At 57.2% G+C, this 25,008-nt stretch overlaps 1 protein-coding gene across 5 annotated transcripts in view; it reads right to left on the reverse strand.

The window, feature by feature from the left end:
* Positions 1–18,907, reverse strand: part of LRP8 (LDL receptor related protein 8) — an 87,924-nt gene extending 69,017 nt beyond the window's left edge. For all 5 annotated transcript variants that reach the window (XM_075556378.1, XM_075556361.1, XM_075556354.1 and 2 more), the window contains exons 1-2: positions 18,796–18,907; positions 17,964–18,083 (exon numbers count right to left, since the gene is read on the reverse strand). In XM_075556378.1, the coding sequence (XP_075412493.1) occupies positions 17,964–18,083; positions 18,796–18,907 (232 nt within the window). The remainder of the gene's footprint in view (positions 1–17,963; positions 18,084–18,795) is intronic.
* Positions 18,908–25,008: the final 6,101 nt, after the last annotated feature.

Raw genomic sequence — 25,008 nt, forward strand, 5'->3', positions numbered from 1 at the left:
GAGTCAGAGGAAAGTACCTTTCTGTCTTATAAAGGAGTGAGGTCTCTGCTCCAGGAGATGTGCAAGCAAGGATCCACTCACTGATCTCTCTTCAGTCTGGCCCTGCGTTGGGCACTGGGGGTTGGGGGGGGGGCAGTGAAAATATCCAGCCTCACCTGGAGGAAGCCACCCTCTAAGGCAGGTCTCAACCTGCGGGTCCAGACCCCTTTGAGGGTCAAACGACCCTTTCACAAGCGTCGCTGGATTCATAACACTAGCAAATGACAGTGATGAAGCAGCAACGAAAATCATTTATGGTTGGGGGGTGGTCACCACAACATGAGGACCTGTATTAAAGGGTCGGGCCATGAGGAAGGTTGAGAATCACCGCTCTAAAGAAACCAGAGAGCCCCCCACCCCCACCCCCTGCAAATGTGTTGGAGCCCAGAGGAAAGGCAGCAGGCCCTCAGACAGAAGGGGGCAGTTCACCACGTGGGGCTAGTTTGGGCCCAGCAGACATGTAGTTCCCAGCCTACTCTGAGCCCGACACCCTTGGCGACCCCAAGGATCTCCCTGGGCCCACTACTTACCCAGCCCTGCTCCACCCACTCTGCCCTGGTGACCCTGGCTGAAGAGGCACGGGCCCTGGGCCAGCCCCCAGGCCCCCTGCCCAGATACTCAAGTGAGCAGCAGGTACCCTCTGGGACATATAGCAGGAGCCCCCCCTCACCACCCCCTCCACAGGCACCAGGGTATGGAGGAGGGAGGGAGAGCTGTTTCCATTGGAGCAAGGGCACAGTCAGTCCCAGGCAGGTGGCAGGCTCACCCCTGGCTGAATTTCCTGCCCCCACCCCTACCCCAGCATCTACTCTCCCCCTACGGTTCCCGGGGAGCAGACTCCAAGGAGGCCCAGCAGACAGACCACCAGCTGCTGCCACCCCCCCAACACACACACACACACACACACACACACACACAAACCCTGGCCACAAAGCACCCTTCCCCCCACTCTGCCCGCCTGCGGTGACAGCCTCTTGGCACCAGCTCTCCTCTTCCCTCCATCTGTCAGGGATCGGTGCAGACAGACTGTGAGAACCACAAGGGGAAGTAGCGACAGTGTGGGCCCCTCCCCCTGCCTCCCCAGCACCCTCCCCCCGCCCTGGTCTCCCCCCTGCTCTGTCTCTCCCTTCCCTCCATCTGTCTTCATCTTCCTTACCGATGAAGACATCACCAAGGCGGGAGTGGGGAGGAGAGGGGCATCAGCGGGCCAGGGCCCGTTTATAACAACCACCCTGGCAGCCACAGCACTTCAGCAAAGCTCTGACTTCCACGTCAGCTCAGTTCCCCCCTCGGTACAAAAGGTGTGATAACTCCCGCAGGCCAGCTCCACAGGGGTGCTGTGAAATGGGCCAGGATGGTGGGAAGAGTTAGGGGCTTGGTGGGCCAATGGGTAGTGTCCTCAAGCCTTCCCGTGTGACATGAGAGATGCCAGCACCGCCCCCTCTAGGGAGTAGCCAGAATGGGGACGGTGAACAGACAGGAGTAAAACCGGACGGCGGGAACTCAAGTCACATTCACCCACGGGAGCAAGGTGGAGACGGGAAAGGGAGGCCTCCCGCCCAGAAGCCTCCTTCCAAGAGGCTCTATTTCTCTTTAGAAATCCCCCCAAACACAAGCGAGAAGTCTTACATCACAAGATGAGTGTGGTCACTGCAGGCCCCGGCAGCTGCAACCAGGACTCGCTGACCATCCGTGTGTGCCCAGGACTGAAACGGGGCTCCGGCTAATTTCCAAGCACCCAGGACAAGTTGGCCACCCTAGGTGCAGGAAAGACCATGGCCACGCTGGGCACACGCAGTGAGGTGTGGGCTTTTTACTGCACGGAGGTCACCCGGAGCTTGTGGCCCGGCAGAGGAAGTGCTTGTGTAGCCGCAGCCTCGGCATGCTTTGAGCCAAGTCCGCCTCCAACCACAGCTGGACACGAGCTGACTGCAAAAATGGACCCCAAGTCGTCTGTAAGGGAGCCTTGGGTCCCCTCCCTTTCACAGCCAGGAGCCGGGGCAAGGTCACACACTGAGTTAGTGGCCTTCCCCAAGCCCCGGCAGGGCACCTGGTACAGTCCTGCACACACATAGGTGCGCTCCAGCCGGCACCATGCCCAGGGACTCCCAGCAATGCCCAGGCCACTGCTGCGACGGCACCGGGGCTGGGGGACAGCAGTGTGCACCAGCTAGGAGCCATGGCTCACTGTGGGAGGCCAAGCAAGGAGGCCCTGGGACACTGCACCTTTAAGGCACTGGGTTTCTGAGTCAGGAAGGTGCAGGAGAGAGGCCGACAGAGATGGGCAGGCACTGGGTTCAACTCCAGGCCAGGTGGGGGGGGGGGGTCGAGGGGGTGCAGAAGTGGAACATGGAAAGGGCCTGAACTGGCAGGGGGAGGAATTTGGTAAGGGCTCAGGGAGGGCTCACGGGTGCTCTCAGGTGCCAGTGCAGGGCATACCCTGTACCCGTGAGCCACTTTCCCCTCCAGACAAGGGCACACCTCTCTCCACCTCTACTTCTCCAGGTCGTGGGGAGGGAATGCTCGCCAGGACCCAGGATGGTGGGGTGAAGAAGCAGGGGCCTTAGGTCACATAACATCTGGGCCTGCCAGGGACAGAGTCTCCCTGAGCCCCAGGGCCGGGGCAGGAACCCAGACCCGAGACAGAACACTGAGCTGGCATGGGATGAGGTGGTCTCTGTGTGCTGGGGCCGAGGGGACAGGAGAGTCTCAGGTTCTGGGCTTAACCAAGGTCAGACTCCAGCAGGAAGAGATGTCCCGGGGCAGGAAGGACTGCCCAGACCACTGGTGAGTTCTGGAGGGAGAGGAGACGCTAGACACTCCCACCCTACCCCTTATGGTTGCTGAGGAAATCCTAGTGGGGAAGGGCTGGACCAAGCTCACTCTGGCACCCACTCAACACAAGGTCATGGGCCTGCTGTGTGTCAGGCTATGGACAGTGGGTGGGCACTGCGGGCAGGGCCAGGGGGACAGACCAGACAAGTTTCTTCTCTCAACTGTCTCTGCCCCATCCAGTGAGGGCAAAGATCCCAGGACGGAGGCCAATCAGACTCTTCAGCCCTGGCCAGCCCTCTCAAAGTCACGAATCAGTGTCCTCCCCTCTACGGGACCGAATGGCCCCTCCCTTACCTTTCTGGGGCAAGGGCCAGGTGGCAGGCACGATGCTACCTCCTCGTGCAATCCCACCTGAGCTCCGCAAAGCTCTGCGCTCCTGTCCTACTGAGGCCCCTGGAAGGACTCTCTCGGATTAAACTGGGACAGCCAGTGACGGCCTGGGGCCACAGGGGAGAATTGGAAGATGAGGGCCTTCTGGGGGCTCCCAGGCCCCTCCCACTCACCCAGCAGTCCAGGGGCAGGCAGAAGATGAAGCTTCCGAGGAGCGCAAACTCAACCAGCTGCCTAGGAGCCTGGCCTACTCCGGCAGCCCCAGGTATGCGGGATGGCACTACTTACTCCACGCTGCTGCTGTTGCCAGGGGCCGCCAAGTCGGCCCATCGCCACCCTCTGGACAAGAGAACAAACCGCCACCGGTCCTGCTCCAGCCTCACCCTGGTCCACCTGTCTGAGCCAGAGTCAGCTCACCTTGTCGAGGGCCCTCCTCTTTCTCACTGTCTTCTCTTTACCAAGCACGATGCCCTCGGCCAGGAACCGCTCTCTCCTGACAACATGTCTAAACCACGTGAGACCCAGTCCTGCCACCCTTGCCTACCCCACAGGGGTTTTCAAAGGAGCCCTGGTGGTCTAGTTTGAAACCACCAGCCACTCTTCAGGAGAAAGAGGAGATTTTCTACCCTGCTAAAGTGCGATAGGCGCCCTGGTGGTGCAGTGGTTACGCATTGGGCTGCGATTCTCATGGTGGGCAGTTCAAAACCACCAGCAGCTCCTTGGGAGAAAGACTGGGCTTTCTACGCCCATAAAATAAAATAGTTATAGGCTCAGAAACCTGCAGGTGGTCTCTATGAGCCAGTATTGACCGGATGACAGGAAGTGGCTTGGAAAGAGTTACAATTTTGGAAACCCACAGGAATTGTTCTACCCTGCCCGGTATAGGGTTTCTATGGATGGGGACCGACTGGATGGCAGGGAGTGTTTTATAGGGGTTTCAGGGGTGTGACCTTGCAGAAGCACATGGCTCTTCAAAGCAGGTCCCAGCAACCAACCTTCAACTGTTTAACTGTTTGGACCACCCCACCCTAAATCCACTGCCATCGAGTTGATTCTGACTCGGCGCGACCTTCCACTGGGTTTCTGAGGTTGTAACATCTACAGGAGCAGAGAGCCTCGACTTTCTCCCATTGAGAGAACGGATGGGGGATTTGAACTTCCAACCCTGTTGGTCAGCTGCCCCACACCTAACTCACAGCCCCGCTGGGGATGCCCACCGTCAGGCTGGCTGACCTCATCACTGAGCGCTGATCACAGGCCAGACACTGCTCGGCTCTGCTTCTCAACAAGCACGTCATCCCCGACAGCCTTGTCTGGAGGCACTGCAGGCTCTGCCATACCATACGGGTGAAGAGGAGGTAGAGTCGTTTGCCCAAGCCCCCAGGCAGCAAGTAATGGTGTACGGCTTGACCCCAGGCAGTCAGGATTAGGGCTCCTCTGTGCTTTGAGCCCGGTGAAGCCTCTCAACCGTCCTCTGGGGCTGGGGGCTTCCAGGGCTCAGGCCTCCAGCTGACTGCACAGCAGGCAGAGCTGTGGAGACAGACCTGTAAGGCCGGGCACCTACTTTTCAAAAACTGCCCCAAGGGACTTGAACTAGGATCTAATTCTTACAGCCTTCCTGTATACTTGGGGGCTCTGAGGGTCAGAGAGGGGCAGGGGCTTGCTCAGGCCACGCAGGAAGGCAAATGACAAGGTAAGGTTGCCTGGTTCCAGGTAGGAGGTGAGAAAGAAGAGAGCCCAGTGGTGGGGGTCGAGGATGCAACGAGCAACACGGTACAGTTAACCAGCGGGATGCTTGCTTCAGGAGAGAACTCAGAGGGAAATCCCCAATCGGGGATGCCCAGAGCCGACGTGAGCAGGGCCAGGACACTCGGGGAGGAGGTGGCCCAGAGAGACCCAGCTCACAGAGGCCGATGAGGTTTCGGGAGCCTTACACAGGCCAGGGATTATTTATTACCCGGCTTAGGGCCTTCCAAGTGGAAAGTGGAAGGATTGCAGTTGGAGCCCGGGTCCGGCTGGCACTGGGAAGACCACCTTTGGGGTGGGCAGTGGGGCGGAGATGGAAACAAGGTCACTCATAGCCAACAGTCTGCTCTCGTAGGGATTCAACAAGAGGTCCGGTGAGAGTGCCTGCTAACCAATAAACACGCGGAGAAAGCCCCCAGTGGATGAGCGCCGTGTGACCGTGTGAATAAACGGTTGGTTCCAGTTTTGTGTGTACTGTGTCAGCCATGTCCCCAGTGTGAGCGGGTGGGGCAGGGACTCCGATCTGGGGCCCTGGGGATTCAGATTTCACAGCCCCTGCTGTCACAGGAGGTTATGCCAAGGTCAGCAGTTTGAACCCACCAGCCACCTCCAAGGAGAAAGATGAGGCTTTCTGCTCCCATACAGCTTTGCAGCCTCGGAGACCTGGCCCGGGGTGGCTGAGTGTGAACTGGCCCTGTGGCAGCAGGCTTGGTTTGGGGATTTGGGTTCCTGCCTCCAGCCCTGGGGAACAGGGACGAGCTCCTTGGACAGTACATTCGGGGCCTGGCCACAGGTCCATTCTCGTGCCTGGGTGTCAGAGGAAAGTTCCAGAACATTAGGGCTGAGAGGGACCTGGAGGTGCCTTCCTTCTAGTGAGCAGATACACAAAACTGCCTCGGCCAATCAGGATGGGCACAGTGAGGCGGTCTCCTGGTGCCTGGGCCTCAGCCATTTATAACCACTGCAGCTCTAGGGGGAAGTTGGAATGGGGGGGGGGGGCGGCGGACAGACAGGCTGCTGTGGCCATGGCATAGCCTGGGGAGGCAAGGCTTCCATGGCAGGGGCAGGCTGGGAACAGAGATGGCTGGCGTCTCTCCAGACACAAATAATTCCCACACAAACAGCCCAGTGGGGGCTTTCTGGCTTTGGCTCCGACCAGCTTGGCAGGGCGTGGGAGGAACAATGTCACCTTGGCCCAGCCTCCTCCATGTGGCCAGGAAAGTTGCCTCCTGCTTGGCACATGCCCCTCCTTGATGTACACGCCCTGTGCACACTTCCTGCCTGGCACACGCCCCTAACACATACACACAGGTCATGTGCACACTTCCTCCTGGCATATGCCCCTCTTAACACATACAGTCATGTGTATACTTCCTGTCTGGCACATGCCCCTCCTAACACATACATAGTCATGTGCACACTTTCTGCCTGGGACATGCTCTTCCTCATGTATACACACCCATGTGCACACTTCCTGCCTGGTATATGCTCCTCCTAACACATACACACTAAGCACACTTCCAGCTTAGTACATACTACTCCTACATATAATTCCTGCCTGGCACACATCCTCCTCACATACACTCCCCATATACCCACACGTGTTCATACCCGCAGCTCCTGGGGCAGCAGACAACAGTCGAGAAATTCAGGAATCCAGGGAGAGCAGGAAGGGAGTTAGCCTGATTTCCTTGGATTCTAGCCACCAGGAAAGTCTACTTTCGCCTCCAGTCTGGGACAGCATAAGCCAGGCCTAATGGGGGCTTCCTGCCTCACCAGCTGCCAATTCTTTGATGTCAACCTGGACCTAAGGGAGAATCGAGGCCCCTCTTGGATAAAGAATAATGACAGGGCTGGCCAGTTCCCCAGCTCGCCTTAGCTACCTCTGCTTCATCAGCTCCACCAGGCTTCCTGGGAACCAGCCACCCGGCCCCCATGCTGCTGCTCACCTCGGGAATCAGGTCCTCCAGCTGGCCAGATGACCTAGCAGCTGCCCACCAATGTATCCTTGTGGGAGGTGGCAAGCTGCCTGCAGTCTTTCTCCTGGGCCATTCCCGGGGGAAGGCCTGCGAATGCTCATTTTCCGGGCTAGGCTCTGGGCAAACTCGTTCGTCACCTCTGTCTCACAGACGATGGATCTAAAGTTCCAAATTTTAGTCCCAGACCAGCCTCCTCCAGCTGGTAGGTCATGGGGCTGATGGGCCTAACCCCACTTTCTCTACCAGTCCGCTGCATCCCACCCAACCCCACAGGGCGGGCAGAAGGGGAAGGGGCTCAAGGAGTTTCGACCTGGGTTTTGGAATACACCCTAACAAATCAGCAGCCCTCCTATCTGCCAGCCCGTGTCCTCCTCATGTCAGCAAGGCTCTCCCCCTCTGGGCGCGCCACGCAGACAGTACGGGGCTCCTAGGACTACAGGCCTCCCAAGCCCCGGATCCAGATGGAAGTGCTCAGAGTGCTGGCTGCAGGGCAGGTGGAACAGGGCCCAGGGGGTACAGGCAGGATGACGTTCAGAGAGGGGGAGCCTCGGGCCTGGGCCACACAGCAAGTGAGGGACAGACAGGGAGCTGTTATGATCTTCCGGAGGAGATGAAATCTACTAAAATCGAGAAGGCATAGTTTTGTTTCCTTCTGCTTGTTGTAGGTGGGAGTAGGGCGTCCTTGGGACCAGGACACAATTGTCCTTTCTTCTTGCTTTGCTTTGGGTGGCCAGGCTCTGGCTACTTTGTCTGCTCCACCGGGCTGGGACAGAGTGACCCAGTGCCCAGGGAAGGGCGGGGGCCTGAGGCCGGCCTGCTCTCAGGGAGAGGGGGCTGCAAGAGACACAGAGGGGGGCTGCAAGGTGGGAAACGACTCCCCTCGGAGAGCGACAATGCCACGAAGGAGAAAACTCAGCCGCCCCTCCGAGGAATTGATTTCAAGGAGGAAATCAGACAAATGTTCACATGTGCACCACGAGGATGCGCACCCCAGGATTGTGAAGAATGGGGTGCCGGGATGGGCAGCCTAAACACCCATCCGTCACCAGCAGGCTGTGCCCCTAATTTGTGGAAGGTGCACACAATGGGGTGCTACCCAGCTCTTTCACATAAGGATCGGGATGCATATTTACTCGCAATGGAAAAGCCCCATAGGACACGGGAAGGAAACTGGTCATTGCCACCCACGCAACCTCATTTTTGTTTCTTGGTTTGCTGCCTTTGAATGTGCCCATGTTGAAGGGTCAGTCCAGAGTACTGCTGGGAGATCGTGAAAATCTTTATTAAATGGAGGGAGCACAGTGCGAAGCTTTTGCTTCTCAGTCGCCCAAACCACGTTCCTTTCCAATGTTCTCTGAGTTTGGGGGACGGAAGGAAGTCTGGAGCAGGGAGGTCGGGGTGGGGGTGGATAGGGTGAGGGTTCCCATTCAGCCCTGAGGATTGGGCGGGGGCACTGCAGTGACAGCGGACGCCGCTCGGCACACCTGTCCGGGTCTCCGATTTCTGACCACTGCACTGTTGATGGTGCTGGATCGACCTTGGTACTTGACCACCCCGCAGACGGGACCTGAACAGGTTCTGGGTGCAGTATCTCCTGCTGGTTCCATGACGGAAATGTCTTCCCTGGCTTTTGGAGTCTGTCCCTTCTTCGCCACTATCTGTATCTTTGCCTGCATACGGTTATGTTCCCACTCTGACCGCCCGCCTCCGCACGATTGCCTTCGTTCCTGCTTTCTGTCGGTCTCCCCGCTGTGAAGCGCCGGAGGAGTGGTGCATCTCAAGAACAACGGATACAAGGGGATCTAGGGAATGCAGGGGTGGGGGTGGGGCAGGTGGCGGGAGGGTAAAGGGATGTCGGGAGTGGTTGGGGACAGGATGGCAGGGGGTAGGGGAGGAAGCACTAGACTGGACTGTGAGGGCATAACTCATCTTGGAGGTGATTTAACCATGGGAGGGGAACGTCCTGAAAAAACAGATGCGGGGGTGACTGCACAAGTCTCCTTGATATGATTGAACGATTGAGTCATACAATATTTAAATTACTTGCCAGTAAAACTGTTGGTGAGAAAAAAAAAGGCTTCTTAAAAGACTGTCATATGTCCTTCAAGAAAATCTAGGAGATTTTTGGATCCCTGCACCACCCCCGTCCCCCACAAAAAAATCAGTCCCATAACCTATGAGCTCTGACCTCCCTGCCTTGAAGGGAACCAGCCAACATATCACCCTGGAAGCCACTGGTTTGATGGCACCTGGTGTTTGGAGGGCCCTCCGAGGCTGAACCTTTGTGACGGCCCAGTCCCCCTTCTCTGGGGTACCCCTGCAGGCAAGAGCTGGACCCCAGCAGTACTCTTTACTCGCAGGCAACCCTTGGCGCACATGCAACGAGAGAATGTGCGGGAAGCGAGGGTAAGCATCACCTGACTTTCCAAAAGCGTTTCTGTACCACCTGAGTTACCACTACAAGCGACGCGGACAGTTGGTGCCCTTGGCTGGTTAACTGAGAGCCGGAGGTCCGAGTGCCTTGGAAGAAAGGCCTGGCGATCCCAGTCTAGAAAAACAGCCGCGGAGAACTACTCTACTCTGACACACCTGGGGTCCAGAGTCATTGAACTGAAATTTGACTACACGGCAACTGGTTGGCCGGTTAATTAGTCCCTGCAGTGCCCACCTCTCTGTGAGGTGCAGGCTGGAGAAGGCCCTACTGTGGTCATAACTGGTATACGCTCACAACTGTCCCCAAGCGGCTGGGGTAAATACACCTTGGTAGCCTGGAGGCCAGTGCCCAGAGGAGAGTGGTGCTGGTGGCCTGACCTTGCCCTTGGACTCAGACTAACAGTGGGATCAGCCTGGGCCCTGGGGGGGGCTTTGGGCAGGTATGTGGGGGCAGCGAGGGGTTATGGGAACCACATAGACCTGAAGGCCCCACAGCCCTGGGTATTCGGATGCTTCTTCAGGCACTAGATGGCATTCCAAGGTTCCCATGTCCTGGAAGTGGACAAGCCCAGCCCATCAGGAGACGTCCCGCAAAGGTCCCCAGCCTCTCCTCGCAAGCCTGATCATGGGGCGATTCGGCAGCTTCTGAGAGGAATGAGGAAACCGGGGCTTGGTGATGAACTCTGCTGTGAGGGAAGGGGTGGCTCATGCTGAGGGCAGCCAGGGCCTGGTGTGCCCCAGCTGGGAGCAGGGGCTGGCCCAGAGGGAAGCTTGGGTAGCCGGGAAGGGAGGAAAGCCAAGGCATGGCCTGAGGGCCAAATGTGCTGTCGACTCCTGGGCCTGGGACTCGTGTCACCCTGTCGTCTGCCTCCAACAGCCCTGCCACCTGGGGCCAGTGCCTTCACCTACCTGCTCTCTCCTCTATGAAGTGCCAGGGCAACGCTCACAGGATGAAGGCGGTCTTGTGGTAGAAAACGCCCTCATTAACAGAACACTGGTCTCTCACAGGAGTTCCCAGTAGCCCAGGGGCAGCCAGCCAGGGCAGTAGCGCACCTCCAGCCCCCACCCCCAGCGACAGTCCAAAGCCCTTTCTGTGCTGCAAGCGGCCTGGGCCCGCCCCTCTGTCAAAGAGCACCTTATTCCAGGGACCTGCAGGAAGAGGGCCAGTGGGGAGGAGGGAACGAACTGTTCTGACTCCAGTCCAGCTCAGGCACTGAGCGCACGCTAGCCCTGACCATGGGACGGGTGCCTGGAAGCCTGGGTGGGAGGATGAGCCCTGGGCGGCTGCAGCTTCGTCACTACCACCCTCTGGGCTTTGGGCGAGCCAGTGAGGGGGCTGTCTAGGGTCCTTGAAGGGCACCCCAACTCTTTCTTCAGCTCCAAGAACCTTCAGGGTAGGGCAGTGGTCAGATACTTCTAGGGAGCCTCTGGGCCACCTACATCTACCCTTCGAGGGTGGTGACCTCCCTCCACATCCACTCATTCATCCACAACTAGTCCCCCCGTGCCTTCTCCATGCCAGGCCCTCTGGTGGATGGCTGGCGTTGCTCAGACATTCCCAAACTCCCGGTGGCTTCTGAGACAGACCATGACGAAAATACACGCAGACACAGGTGAGGGCAGGTCTGGGGAAACTCGAGAAGGTGACACTAAGCAGGGCTCCAAGGAACAGTGGGCATGAGGGGAGGGGCAGGAGTGTGTGCAAACTCATACTAACGTCATGGAGTCGAATGTGACTCACAGCAGCCCCCCAGGACAGAGTAGCCCTGTCCCCACAGGTGTCTAAGACTGAATCTGTACAGAGGGGAAAGAGTAAAGAGAGGGAGCAGAGAGCCTTGTCTTTCCCACTGGGAACAGCCGCTGGTTTTGAACTGCTGACCGTGGACAGCACTTTGCCACCAGAGTCAGGGAACTGTCCAGGGAAGGTTTTGAAGACTTTTGAAGTAGGGCGGTCTATGGGGGATGCCGCTGCCAGACTGCTGGGGCTCCCCCACCGGCCCAGTTTCCTCGTCTGTGTGGTGGGAGGGGCAAGCCGTCACCTCCCAGGCTGTGGCATGTCTAGGGGAGGCTGGGAAAGCGGGGTTCTCGTGTCTGGCTCACTTGATGGTCAGGACTTTGGCCAAGCCATCATTTTCTGAGCCTCAGTTTCTTCACCTGGGACCAGGCCCTCCACAAGTTACCAGGGCACACAGCCCCACCTCTCTCCCACAGGCCCCAGGGCAGGCTTCCGGAGAAGGTCCACTCACACACCTGCCCTGACGTCCTGGGAGGGTGGGTCTCGCCTCACCCTCTTCCTGGGGGCATCCTCTTAGCCTTACCTGCCCTGACTGACATTTCCCTGGGGAGGAAAAGCTGACAGGTCAGCCAAGGAAAGAGAAGGAAGGAGGCGCTCAGCCCTCAGGCAGTCGGGGACTCTGGGAAAGCATTAGTGTTCCCTCAGACAACACCCTAGGACCTGCTGGGGCCCATCCTGGACACAGACCTGGGTCCAGGGTAAATAAAAGTTGGGGTCTGCAGGGCAGGGACACAGCACCATGGGGCTTCCCCCTCCCCAGACATAGGCGGGAGAGCAGTGAAAGAGCCAGGCTGAGCAGCAAGAAAGCCGCTTTCTGGACAAGAACCACCAAGCTTGAAGGAATCTATCCCTTGCCCCTACCAGGGTCTCCAGACACCAGGCAAGTCTGTGTAAGTCCCTGGGCCCCTCTTGAGGCTCGCTGGCATAGAGACTGCATCCATTGTGGCCAGGCACTTGGGCAGCGGAGGCAAGCGCCCAGTGTGGGAGCCTTCAGCCCACACTGGGTCGAGTAGATGGGGGCAGAGGACGGAAGGGGTCCTGGGAGCACAGATGCTTTGGGGACCTCAGAGAATTCACACAGCACCTACTGCTTACCAGATATTTTTTCTTAATCCTCACGGGCGTCTTGGAAGGGAGGGACTGTTCCCATTCCTCAAGTGGCTGTGCCAGGAAGTGGCAGCTGAATATAAAACAAGGTGTGTCTTAACCCCTCAGGGCCCATGCGACTGGTGACTTCCACGGGTCCCTAACCCCTATGTCCCAGTCTGGGGGAAGGGAGCAGTAGGGAGGGCTTTCCGAAGGAGGTGACATTCTATGGAGTTGTGTACGATGATGACACAGCAACCAGGGAAGGTAGCGGGCAGCATCCCTCCTGGGAACAAAGGCCGCGTACAAAGGCCTGGAGATGGGAAGCAGGGACAGGAGGTGAGAGAGGAGCCAATCACAGCGGGCGAAGGCAGAGGAGGGCATGCTCAGACTGAGTCCTGTGGGTGCCCGGGGGCATCAGAAGGATTCGGGATGGGCAGAAGCAGCAGCTTCAGAGAGGAGTGGCACTCTGTGTCCGGTGAATGCGTCCAGAGGAAGGAGAGGGTGGTGGAGATGGAAGGAGAGGGGTCCAGCATGCCCGGGTGTGGGGGCCAGGCTGAATCCAGTCCTGGCCGCAGCCCCAGCTGGGAGCTGTAATTATTTACAAGGCTGTTTTCCCAGCAGGCCTTCTTGAGCTCGAAGCCAGGCCTCATCCAGCTAACGAAGTCGCAGCCGCGGGGGCCCTCACTGAAGCTGCTCTTTGTTAAACCTGGGCTGGAGGGGCCATGGGGGCTGGGAGGGCAAGGCAGTCAAAGAAGCCTGGACCACGGGAAAAGCGAGCTGCCCAGGGACTCCTTACAGGACAGGACCCGTGCCCTGCAGACAGAATCCCCTCTGGAACGGGGGTGGGGCAGGAGGCCTGTGATGGAATCTCAAGATGGGGGTGGGGAAGCGGTGTCCACAGTCACGAGCCAGTGCTAGAGAGCAGGTCCCAAGGACCCCTTGTAGGCACTCTCACCTTGGCCCCTTGAAAAATCATCTTGCCCTTAGGTCCGTTTCCTTACACCCTGAGTTTCCATTCGTGGCTTTGGCAAATGGGGCTAAAAGCAGGTCCTTCATTGGGTTACCCCCATCTTACAAACAGAGGCCGGGGCGGGCGGGGGGGAGTTGGAGCGGTTGGGGGTACATCTCAGGCCCCTGGAGCTGAGCTTTCGCTGTTACTGTTTCTTTGGGAGTAAAGGGCTGACCAGACACTAGAACCCAGAGACTAGGGCCTCTTTCCCCCACACTAGCCTACGTGACCTAGGCTCAACGCCAGGAATCCCACCCCACTTCCCTAGTCCAGACCACCCATGGGGCTTCCTGGGGCCTGGCGCTCCAGCTTCCAGCTCCTTCCTCCACTTTGAAGGCCCTTTGAGCAGGGGAACTGACGCCCCATGAGCCCTTCCCTTCCCCATCCTGCCAGCAGCTTCAAGGGCCAAGTCTCACCCCAATGGAGGAGGGCCAGGTGTCCTTGAGACCCTGGGGGGGGGGTGTCGTCGGAGCAGTTAAAGCATTTGGCTGCTAACAAAGGCTGACAGGTTGATGCATCAGAAGAAAGGCCCGGTGATCTCCAGGGCCCCCTCCACTGGGGTGGGAGCCGGAGGGTGGGGAAAGAGGAAGGCAGGTGGGAAGGTCTGAGGCAGGGAGCTGCTGGGGGCAGCCAGCAGCTTTAAGAGAAGGGCAGTTCTAAGAAGCTCCGTTTGGGCAGGTGGCCCAGAATGGGGGTGGGGAGAGAAGGGAGAGGAGAGAACCCCCAGATGAGCAAGGAGGGGATAAGGGAAACATTTTCACAACCAGCCACCCAAAGCGTCTTCTCCCTGTCCTCAAGGTGTCCGGGGGAGGTTAGCAACGGGCTCTTACCACGAGGCCAGTCGAAAACACCAGCCAGTCTGAGTGGGAAAGATGAGGATTTCTATTGTGGGAAAGAGTTACAGTCCCGGATACCCACAGGGGCCCGGTCCTACCCTGTCCTGTAAGGCCACGCTGCGTCAGAAGTGACACAAGGGCAGGAAGGTTTGCTTTTGTAAACCGGGAGCCTCTTCCGAAGGCTGCGGCACCTCAACACCACTCGTTCCTAGGCACACAGCCTACAGCTCCTCTCATCGGGCAGACGAGGACAGTGCGTGCCAGAAGAGTGACACTGCGCACAACGCGCAGAGGCAACCCTCCCTGCACCGTGCTTTGTTTACTGTGCTTCTTAGGTTTTTAGTCGACAGCCCCCACTCCCATCCCCCCGTCCCACGCCCCGGACAAGTGAACGTGGCAACCCTGCATTGAGCAAGTCGATTGGGACCATTTTCTTCCAAGAGCCTGCGCTCGCTTTGCGTCTCGGTGTCACGTTAACCCTTCTCCACACTTCAGAGTTGTTGAGAATGCTCCTGGGCAGTTAATGGAGCCTGGTCTCGTGTAATGTTTCGGGTGCAAGCCCAGGGAACTGGAAGCACTCATGTGGCGCCCTTTCCTGGGGTCTGGGGCCCACCGCGCACTATCTCTGAGGAACGCCTGCACTGGACTGGGCAAATCTGCCGCGAAGGACCTCTTTGCCGCGCTAACGGGCAACACTGACCACCTGAGGGCTGCAGCACACCTGACCCAAGTGCATGAGATGGTTGCGTCATTGATAAGGTGGATGTCAAACAGATGCCTTTCAATCACTGGTGGAGAACCTTATTTAGACCACCGACTTCCCAAACAAACACTCCACCCTGAAGGACAATCAGCCAGGACGCTCCTGAAACTGGGGATGGCAAGACTCGGTCCCACATTCTTTTCACGTGTTCTCAGGATTCGTGCTTGGCCAAGCAGAGGGCAGTGAAAAGAGGAAGGCCTGCAGCAGGACGGGCAGACGCAGGGGCTGCAACAATGGGCTCAACCATAGCAATGCTTTTGAGCGGCGGTTCTCAACCTGGGGTGGCAACCCCTGTGGGGGTCGAACGACCCTTTCACAGGGGTCGCCTAAAACACATATTTCCGATGGTCTTAGGAGCCTATACACCGCTCCTCTATCCGTCTCCAGGCAGGTCCGCCCACATGCAGACACGCCCACATACGAGTAGCCGATGTGAAGACTGTTATTCATGCTATCCCATGCTTCAAGACAAAATTTCATTTACTTGTCATTAGAAACAAATATTTCATAATCTATAATTACATATTGTTTTGTGATGGATCATTATGCTTTAATTATGTTCCAATTTGTAACAATGAAAATATATCCTGCATATCAGATATTTACATGTCAATTCACAACAGTAGCACATGACAGTTAAGAAGTAGCAACAAAAATAATTTTATGGTTGGGGGGTCACCACAGCATGCGGAACTTTATTAAAGGGTCACGGCATGAAGAAGGTGGAAACCCTCTGCTTTGGGGATGGTGCAGGGCGGGCAGTGTTTGGTTCTGTTGTGCATCAGCTCCCTACGAATTGGGAATACTCAGTGGCCTAAGAGGAGCACACCTGGCCTTGGTACTATCAGCACAAATGGCGAAGCATAGAGTACTTGTCCAACAGTTGGCAGATTGAACCCACCCAGAGATGCTTCAGGAGGCAGTCCTGGGGAGCTGATCTGAAAGGTCACCCAGCCTTGAAAACATGATGGTTTTATTCTGTATACCTGGGGTCACCGTGGAGTCTTAATCAATTAGATGGCAACTAACCACAACGATGGGCAAAGCTCTCACTCTGTCCACTCTCAGTCCTCAACATCACGTTATTCCACCCTATCCATCTCAGAACCCAAACAGGAGGCCATCGGGACTTCCTGGGTCCCATTTGGCTCAGCTAAACCCCTCCCCACCACTCCACTTCTCCAACTGGCTCAAGGCCTGCTTGGAAATGAAAGGCCGCTGGCTCAGCCTTGAGAGTCTGACTTTCCAGCGTCTGGATTCTTCCACCCCCACACCTAGCTGCTGAAGGTGCTTCTGAAGGTGCTTCTACAAGCACCTAGCCTGGCCAACTCTGCTGTTCTGAGCTGTGTGACCTTGGATAATTCACTCAACTTTTCTGAGCCAGCATCCTTATCTACCGCAGGGGGTGGCAGGAAGAGCTTCTGCTTGGTACTATCGTTTTCACAACGCTGTTATTAGGCAGAGCCAGGGAGATAAAGTATGAAACCAGCCCGGTAACACAGTTTCTAATTTCCCCTGTCTCATTTTCAGTGGCCAGTATTTTGCTGGGAGAAGAGTCATTTTCACAGCTTGAAATAGCACTGGGAAATGATCAGGGTCAAGGCGAGGCTGGGAACTCTACATTCAGAGGCCTAAAATCCCACTTCCCGCTTAGCAGCTCAATAGCCTGGGGCATGCAGCCTGTCCAGCCTCCATATTCTAATCTGTAAAACAGGACTGATTTGATGATGCAAGACGTTCCCTGACGGCAAGCACAAGTCCAACAGTCCGTCAAGACTTGTTCCTGTCAAGCCTTCTGGTTACATTACTGCGGCAGGCCCTTGGAGCAGGGGGTCTTGTGAGCTTGGCCCGGGGTTAGAAAACGGAGGCAGCACAGGTGTGCTGCCATCAAGGAACTGCACGGAGTCACAGAGGTCGACTGTGGCTGAGGCTGCCTGGCAAATACTAGCATGGGGTACAGCGCAGACCTTGCGCCCCCGGGTGCCCTGGTGAGAGCTGTAGTCCTGTCACGTGTCTCGAAAGGCGGGTCTCTCTTCTCCACAGCAGGCACCCAGTACCATGAACAACCCCGCGAGTCTACATTCCTGTTCCTAAGGCAAGTTCCTTCCACCGCTGCGACTGCCTGCGCACACGCCAGGGGGTCTCCAGATGAACCCCACGCAATCCAGAAGGGTAGCTTCAAAAGAAGTTGTGCCAGGGTATCTGAAACACCAGGCTCAGCAAAGGCAGCCAGCCCCCTGCACCGGGCAGTGGGTTCACGCAAGACCTGGTGCACCTCAGAGGCCCCCTTCCAGGAAACGAACTCTTCCTCCTGGCTCTTGCCTTCCTGGTCTGTCCCACGACTCACGGCCAGGCCGGGCATGCAGAGAGCCCAGGCCGTTACGATGAATTGCACCATGACTCGGCATAAAAGCAGCTGTCTGCACACACCCCTCCACACCTACTACCCCTCACCTTCACCCCTACGCCATCCTTCCGAGCCTGTGGAGCCTGTGGTCCCGGGAACCGCTAGGGCAGGGCTCCCCCCGCCCTACACACACCCCCCCCCCAGCCTAGGGCGCCTAAAAAAGCACATACAGGCCACGCCATGATTGGCCGTTCCGGCCACAGGGGCCTATGGGGTGGTCCTCCTCTAGCCAATCAGGGGCCCCGGGGAGCCCATTCATTCACAAAAACCCGAGCCAGCCAGAGTGGCGAGCGGCCTGAGCTCCCGCGTGGAACTTTGACGCGCGCGTGTCCCGGGGGCGGTGTCTGGGAAGGCCGGCGCGCGGGAAGCCGGTGCGCGTGGCGGCGATGGCTGCTAGCGGGCCAGCAGCTGCTCCCCGCCAGACCTGGGCGCGGCTCGCCCTCTTCCTGCGCCACACTGCCGGTTCCGCCCCCAGCCCCACTCGGCCGGGCCCGCCCGCTAGCACCTGGTCGCTAAGCGCCGCCAGGCCCCGCGGGAGGTGGCGTCCCCGTGGCTTCCCGGCCGCGGGCTCAGGTGCTGGGCCCGCGCGCGCGCGCGGGCGGGCGGCTCGGCGGCGGCTGCAGCCACGTGCGTGCTGAGCGGAGCATGGCGCCCCTCCGCTGTCCCTCCCACCCAGGGCCCGAGCGCCCCGCGGCCACTCACGGCAGTCGTCCTCGTCGCTGTTGTCCGAGCAGTCGTCGTCCTCGTCGCACCTCCACACGGACGGGATGCAGCGCTCGTTCCGGCACCGGAACTGGTCCTCCTCGCACTCCTTGACGGGCCCTGCGCGAGGACGGGGAGAGGGGGCGTGAGCCCACCTGCCGCCAGCTCCGGCCCGCGCCTCGCCGCGCCTCGCCGCGGGGTGACGCTGGGGCCAACGACGCGCAGGCCCGAGGGGTCTCTCGGGATGGGGGGCCGCCGCTTCGGGGCTCGATGGGCACACGCAGTCGGCGTCACGCACTTGGGGCTCCCCTCCATTTACACACTGCAGTCAGAAACCCACGCTGACAGCGATCATAAAGAGGCACCCCCCGCCCCCAATTGGCGCCGCGACACAACACTGGGCGTCGCGGGCGCACCCCCCTCGCGTGCAGCCCCTTTCTGCGGCGCGCAGGGGTCCCCGGAAACGCATTGTCAGCGAGGGAAGCCGCGGGGCTCTGCTCGCCGCGGCGGCGGAGCGCGCGCGTCCAATAACCCCCAACGGCGAGAATCGCACAGTTCACCCCAAACCATCAATGACCGCCCTGCCCCCGCGACAAAGTTCCCGGCAAGGCCCCAGCTGCGCGCGTCCCCCCGAGTCGGCGTCCGGAGCGAGCGCCGAGCCCTCCACGCCCGGGGCTGCGGGGGAGGGAGGTCGCCGGCGCGAACCAGGGAGCAGCCGGGTCCCCAGGAGCTTGCACCCCGAAGCGTCCCGGCCAGCGCCCGCACCCCGGTCCGCCCGGCCGCGCTTTGTTGGCGGCTCGGGCGCCGCGGAGCCCGGACTCGCCGCACGCACCTTGGCCGCCGCCGCGCAGCGGGTCCGCCGCCGCCGCCGTGAGATGCTGGAGCCGCAGCAGCAGCAGCAGCACCGCCAGCGGCCGGAGCGCGCCCCGCTCGGGGCGGCCCATGGCGGGCCCGGGGCTCCGGCCGCCGCGCCCCGCGCACCCCGCGCCGCCGCCGCCGCCGCGCCTCAGCCCGCCGAGTCCTCGCCCCGGCGCCGGGGCTGCCGCTGCCCCCGCCGCCGCCGCCGCCGCCGCCGCTGCCGCCCGCCCCGGCTCCTCGGCTGCATTTCAAGCAGGTTCGGTGACGCTCGGCGGCGGGGCGGGCTCAGGCTGGGCGCGCGGCCCAGGCCCTGGGCGGCCGCCGCCGGCGCGCGCACCCCTCCGCCGCCGCCTCCGCCCCACGCTCCGCCCGCGCCGCCGAGCGTCCCTCCTCCCGTCCCTCCTCCCTCGCGCGGGCTCGCTCTCCGCTCAGCAGGCGCTCGCTGACCCTGCTCCAGGCCTGCGCGCGGTGGGCCCGGCCAGGCGCGCTCCTCCAGGTGGGACGCTGACCGCTGGAAGCAGCACCTGCCTCCTGGGGGAGGTGTCTGGCCCTATGGATCAGAGGCTAAGGGGTGTGTAGGAGTGAGCCTGGCAGAGCTGGAGATGAGGTTTGGGGGACGTACAGTCTCTTTGAGGGTGTAAGGGATGGTTAGGGTACCAGCATGTATGTAATAAGAAAGAAGGTAATAGGCAGTGCACCCAGTGTAGCAATGATGAAACATACAACTTTCCTCTAGTTCTTAAATGCTTCCTACCTCCACTATCATGATCCCAGTTCTACCTTATAAATCTGGCTAGACCAGAGGATGTACACTGATACAGATAGGAACTGGAAACCCAGGGAATCCAGGGCAGATGATCCCTTCAGGACCAGTGGTGTGAGTGGCGATACCGGGAGGGTGGAGGGAGTGTGGGGGTAGAAAGGGGGAACTGATTATAAGGATCTACATATAACCTCCTCCCTGGGGTCAGGCAACAGGAAAGTGGGTGAAGGCCCTGAAAGGAGTCATCAGACAACAAAATACTAATTTATAAATTATCAAGGGTTCATGAGGGAGGGGGAAATGAGGAGCTGATTCCAGGGGCTTAAGTGGCAAGCAGATGTTTTGAGAATGATGAGGGCAACAAATGCACAAATGTGCTTTATACAATGGATGGATTGATGGATTGTAGTAAGAGTTGTATGAGCCCCCAATAAAATGATTTTTTTTAAAAAAAGAGACAGTGCATCTCTCATTAGCTTCAACCAGATTTTATTACTCGTCCATGTGCATCTGTATGTTTTACACCGGTGCCTAAGGAGGCTGGTAACCTGGGCCTGGCTCATTCTCAGTGAGCCTCTCCACTGGGCCAGACTGAAGGATAGACTATCTGGGGGATTGGTAGGTAATCAGGGACTCTGCTTATCCACAGAATGATTGTGTGGTCCCTGCTGCTAGGGAGCACACTCTCAGGTCCTCTCCACCCCTACGACCCTCTGCAGGGATGAGAAAATATCCCCTCGACCCCGGAGGATCCCAGCCCCACCTCATCCACACCAGAGTGCAGGCTGCATTAGATGATTCAGTCACCTGTACGTGTGCAGATCCCACCACGTACAACCTTCCCCCTACAATGATGTGTGAGGGCACTGACTGCTAATGAGCCAGAAGGCTTGGGGAAGGGGCCTAGGGAGTTTAGCCCCAGGCCTGCTGACCTCACTTTTAGCAATCTAATGCTTAACCCAAAATGCCACCAGAACCCCCCCACACACACACACACAGGGCAGCCTGTGGCAATGACTGTGGCTAGTGCACCCCCTTTCCCCTTCTATCCCTCATTGGTGCGATAGTTTAACAAGCATGTGCCAACCCTGTGCTGGGCCGAGGGGGACAATGAACTTGTGTCAGAGATCATGCAATCCTGCCCAGGGAGGTCCCTGACTTGGGAGACAGACACCTCATTAGACAGGCTTGTCTGTTTCTACTGCATTCTTGGTCTGAGAACCATATCTGGCACACAGTAGGTGCTCCGTCCATCTCATTGTGTGCATGGCCCAGGTGTCCTCAGAGTCGGGGTGAGAGTTTTCTTTGGAAATCCAGGGGAGGGCAAGGCTGGTATGTGTGAGTTGGCCTCGGGTGAAGAGAGAGGACAGGAAATCACCTGGGCAGCAGAGACTGGGCCAGCACTTCAGTGTCCACCTGGTAGATGAATGCTTTATGTGTTCTGAGGCTGAGCTGTCTTCCCTTTGCCCTTCTTTAAAATCGACCTGTTTATGAGCCCAGAACTGTTCACAGTGCTCCCATCAGGTTCAATTTCTGGCCCTGCCATTTACCAGCCCAAACCTGATACCAAATGTAGGTGATGCCCTGAAGAAAGAGATAAGGTGACAGTTTATCTGCTGTCAGCATGGCGTACTGTCCCTTTCAAATCTCCACGTTCTGCCACTAGAGACCCAGCAACTGGCCAGCACCCCCCTGCCCTGGCAATTCACAGAGACCTCCCCTATTTAGCCCCCAAAGCTGGAACTTCCGACTTTGCCAGGCTGTGTTCGCGGTCTAGAATGCCCCTGCACGAGCTGGGTCCTGGTTTTCCACTGGGCGTTAGTTTACAAACGTCCTCCGGAAAGCCTTCCAGGTTCTGCCTCACAAGTCCTGGCTGCAACTCTGGGCTCTCACAATGCTGTCTGTCTGAATCTCTGATCACAGGTTGCTGTCGGTGGGTGCCCCATCCAGCTGGGAGCTCCTCCGGTTAGAATCCTGGGTCCCGGAGGGGTCCTTTCTGGGTCCAGGGATCACTTGTTAAAGAGGTGTAACAGACACATTCTCCCCGAGGCAGAGTTGCCGGGGGCAAGGGGGAGTCCCCTGGGGCGTAGCTTCTAACCCCACAGAAGTCCCTATTTCTTCTGCCCACCCCCATTTTCCCTATCTGAGCTGAGGCTGAATAAGACTTCATCCCTGCCCTTGAGGTGCTCTGTTCTGGGAGCAGAGTAGACTGGAATAAGCAGTGATAACGAGGGCTGATAAGAGCCCCGAGGAGGGGCTACTCAGGGGCATGGGCTCTCCATCCCCAGACACTCAAGGCTGTGTCAGGAGCCCAGCCAGGGTCAGAAACCAGCAGCCTTGAGCCAATCCCCGCTGCGCTTCAAGGGTGGGAGAGGGATCCCATTACCCACTCCCTATATTGTGTACAAGCGTAGTCCAGCTCTCCATGCTGCCTGGGAGCCAATCGTTAATTTCTCTTTGTTGAGATCTCTGCTTTTGTGTCTCCTTCTCTCTGAGGAGCCCTGGTGGTGTAGTGGTTACATGTTGGGCTGCTCGCATGGTTGGCAGTTCAAAACCACCAGCAGCTCTGCTGGAGAAAGACTGGGCTTTCTACTCCTGTAAACAGTTACAGTCTTAGAAACTCACAGGGGGTTGCTATGAGTCAACATTGACTCCATAGCAGTGAGTGAGTGAGTGTGTGAGTTTCTCTCTGGGCTAGGCTGTAAAAGAGGGATTCTAATCCATTATCTGTACTTTATAAACCTCCAAACTGCTTAGGCTTAAGTCACTTGCTAACGTTGTACCTTGGGTATGAGTAACTTGAACGCTAGGCCTCAAATTCTCATCTCTAAAATGAGGGAGGTGTTAGTACCCAATAGTATTGTTGTTTACCACTGTGTAACAAATTACATCTCAAACGTAACAGCTTTAAGTGGTAATACACATGTCGCACCCCTCACCTCTCTGTGGGTCAGGAATGTGAGAGCAGCTTGGCTGGGTATAAGGAGCCCTGGTGGTATAGTGGTTGTGGGTTGAACTGCAAACCTCAAGGTCAGCAGTTCGAAACCACCAGCCACTCTGAGGGAGTTAGGCAGGGATTTCTACTCCTGAAGGATTTACAGTCTCAGAAACTCACAGGGGGCAATTCTACCCTGCCCTATATGGTTGATATGAGTCAGCATTGACTCGTGGCAGTGACTTTGGTTCTTTTTAGCTGGGTGAAGGAGCCCTGGTAGAGAAGTTAGAGTAGTTTTGTATTGGGCTTCTAACCACTAGGTTAGCAGTTCGAAACCTCCCGCTGCTCCCTGGGAGAAAGAGGCGGCTTTCTAGTCTAGGTAAAGATTAAGAGTTTTAGAGACTCAGAAGCAGTTCTACTCTGTCCTATAGGATCACCTTGGGTTGGAATCGACTTTGTGGCAGTGAGTTTGGGGACAAATTCAGAGTGTGACTAGCAGGAAGCAAAAACCACAGCAGCTAGTCTTGGGCAGTGGCTGCCTACCTTGAATGTCACAGATGTTACTGCTGGCAAGGTGCTCCCAAGGGTGTCTGGAAGATATGGCTACTGTTATTAGGTGCCGTCAAGTCCGTTCCAACCCATAGCACCCCAACGTGCAACAGAACTGGGTCCTGCACCATCCTCACCATTGGATCTGAACCCACTGTGTCAAAGTACATGAGACCAAGTCTCCCACCCAACATGCATTTGTTTGGTCTTCTGGAAATCCATGGCGACTCTAATATTCTTCACCAACACTAGGGACCCTGGGGGCACTGCGGGTAAGACGTGGACGGCCAGTCAAAAGGTCAGGGTTTCCAGCTCAGCAGCTGATCCCATAAAAACCTTGGAAACCCTTTATAAGGTTACCGTGACTCAGTAGCAGCGAATTTGGTTTGGTTTTTGGTTTGCCAATACTATAATTCAAAGAGTATCTTCGTCAGGAGCGCCTTCGTCTTCAAAGTACATCTTGGTTCTTTAAATGCTTTGAAGAAATCCTGGGCAGCAGATCTGTCCTACAGCTACGGCATTTGATGTCCTGACTGCGGCTTCTTGCAGGGTTGGTTGTGGATCCCAGTAAAATGGAAACTTTTACAGCTTCAGTCTGCTCTTACCATGTTGATATTCATTGGTCCAGTTGTGAGTGTCTTTTTTTTTTAAACATTGAGATTTAATCCATATTGAAAGCTGTAGTCTTTGATCATCAGGAAGTGCTTCAAGTTCTTTTCATTTCCGGTAAGCAAGGCTGTGTCATCTGCATGTCACAGGGAGCCTCCTCCAATCCTGGTGCTGAGTTCTCCCCATGGCCCTGCTTCTCAGGTTCTCTGCTCAGCACACAGATGGAATAAATCTGGTGAAAGATCCAACACGGGCACCAAGCTGTCCTGATTTTGAACCATGTCATCTCTCTTGTGTTCGCATGACTGCCTCTTTGTCTTCGTACAGGTTCTGCAAAAGCACAATTAAAGTGTTCTAGGACGTCTCTTCTTCACACGGTATCATACTTTGCCTTTGCATCGGGAAGAATGGGAATTCCAGGACATTTATTTGTGCGCACGAGGAACCTGTACGTAAACCACGCTATTGAAAGAACATGTGGTCTGGCACATGGTTCCCCAAACTGGCACCTGTTTGCGGTGGTGGTTTCTAGGCCAGAGTGTTTATCTCACAGCGGTTCTCAACCTGTGGGTCGCGACCCCTTTGGGAGTCAAACGACCTTTTCACAGGCATCGCCCAATTTATAACAGTAGCAAAATGACAGTGATGGAGTAGCAATGAAAATAATTGTATGGCTGGGGGATCGCCACAACGTGAGGCACTGCATGAAAGGGTCGCGGCATTAGGAAGGTTGAGAACCACTGGTCTACAATGACCATGAGCATTATATATAGAGGTATATACATATATATGTATCATGCGTATTATTTTTATAAGATGTTTTTACAGAGACAGACACCCAGGGATTGAGAGGACGAAGGAAGAGCTTGAGTCACACCTGCCTCCTTCACGGCCCTGCTACTGGGAGCCGGAAGGGTCTTCCCCTTTTCTGGGCTTCAGGTCCCCATCCCTAGCATGAGGTGTTGAGCTAGGCCATGATTCAGTCATTCCCATTGCCACCTAGCTCCTCTACTGGCATCTCCGTTTTCCAACAAATCCTTTTACTTAGCAAACTCCACTTTCTTCTAAGCATCGATAGCCATGAAATCCCAAGTGCGATATGCTGAGTGTATTTTTCCAGGGCTCATTAAAATCAGGGTATGCCGATTCAAATGAACAATGCTCTTCGGCCATGCAGATGTGTCTCCTGGCACTAGGGCTCCCTCAGCTCTGTGTTTCCCTCTTCGCCGTTGGGGAAGAGGATAGAGAGCAGGAGCCCTGGCCAAGTCCCCCAGGGTGGTCCTCAAGGTGCCTGGACAGTCAGTCACCCTGGCCTGGAGCCACAGGTGCCT

This window comes from Tenrec ecaudatus, chromosome 1 (assembly GCF_050624435.1).
Source record: "Tenrec ecaudatus isolate mTenEca1 chromosome 1, mTenEca1.hap1, whole genome shotgun sequence".
NCBI classification, from domain to species: Eukaryota; Metazoa; Chordata; class Mammalia; order Afrosoricida; family Tenrecidae; genus Tenrec; species Tenrec ecaudatus.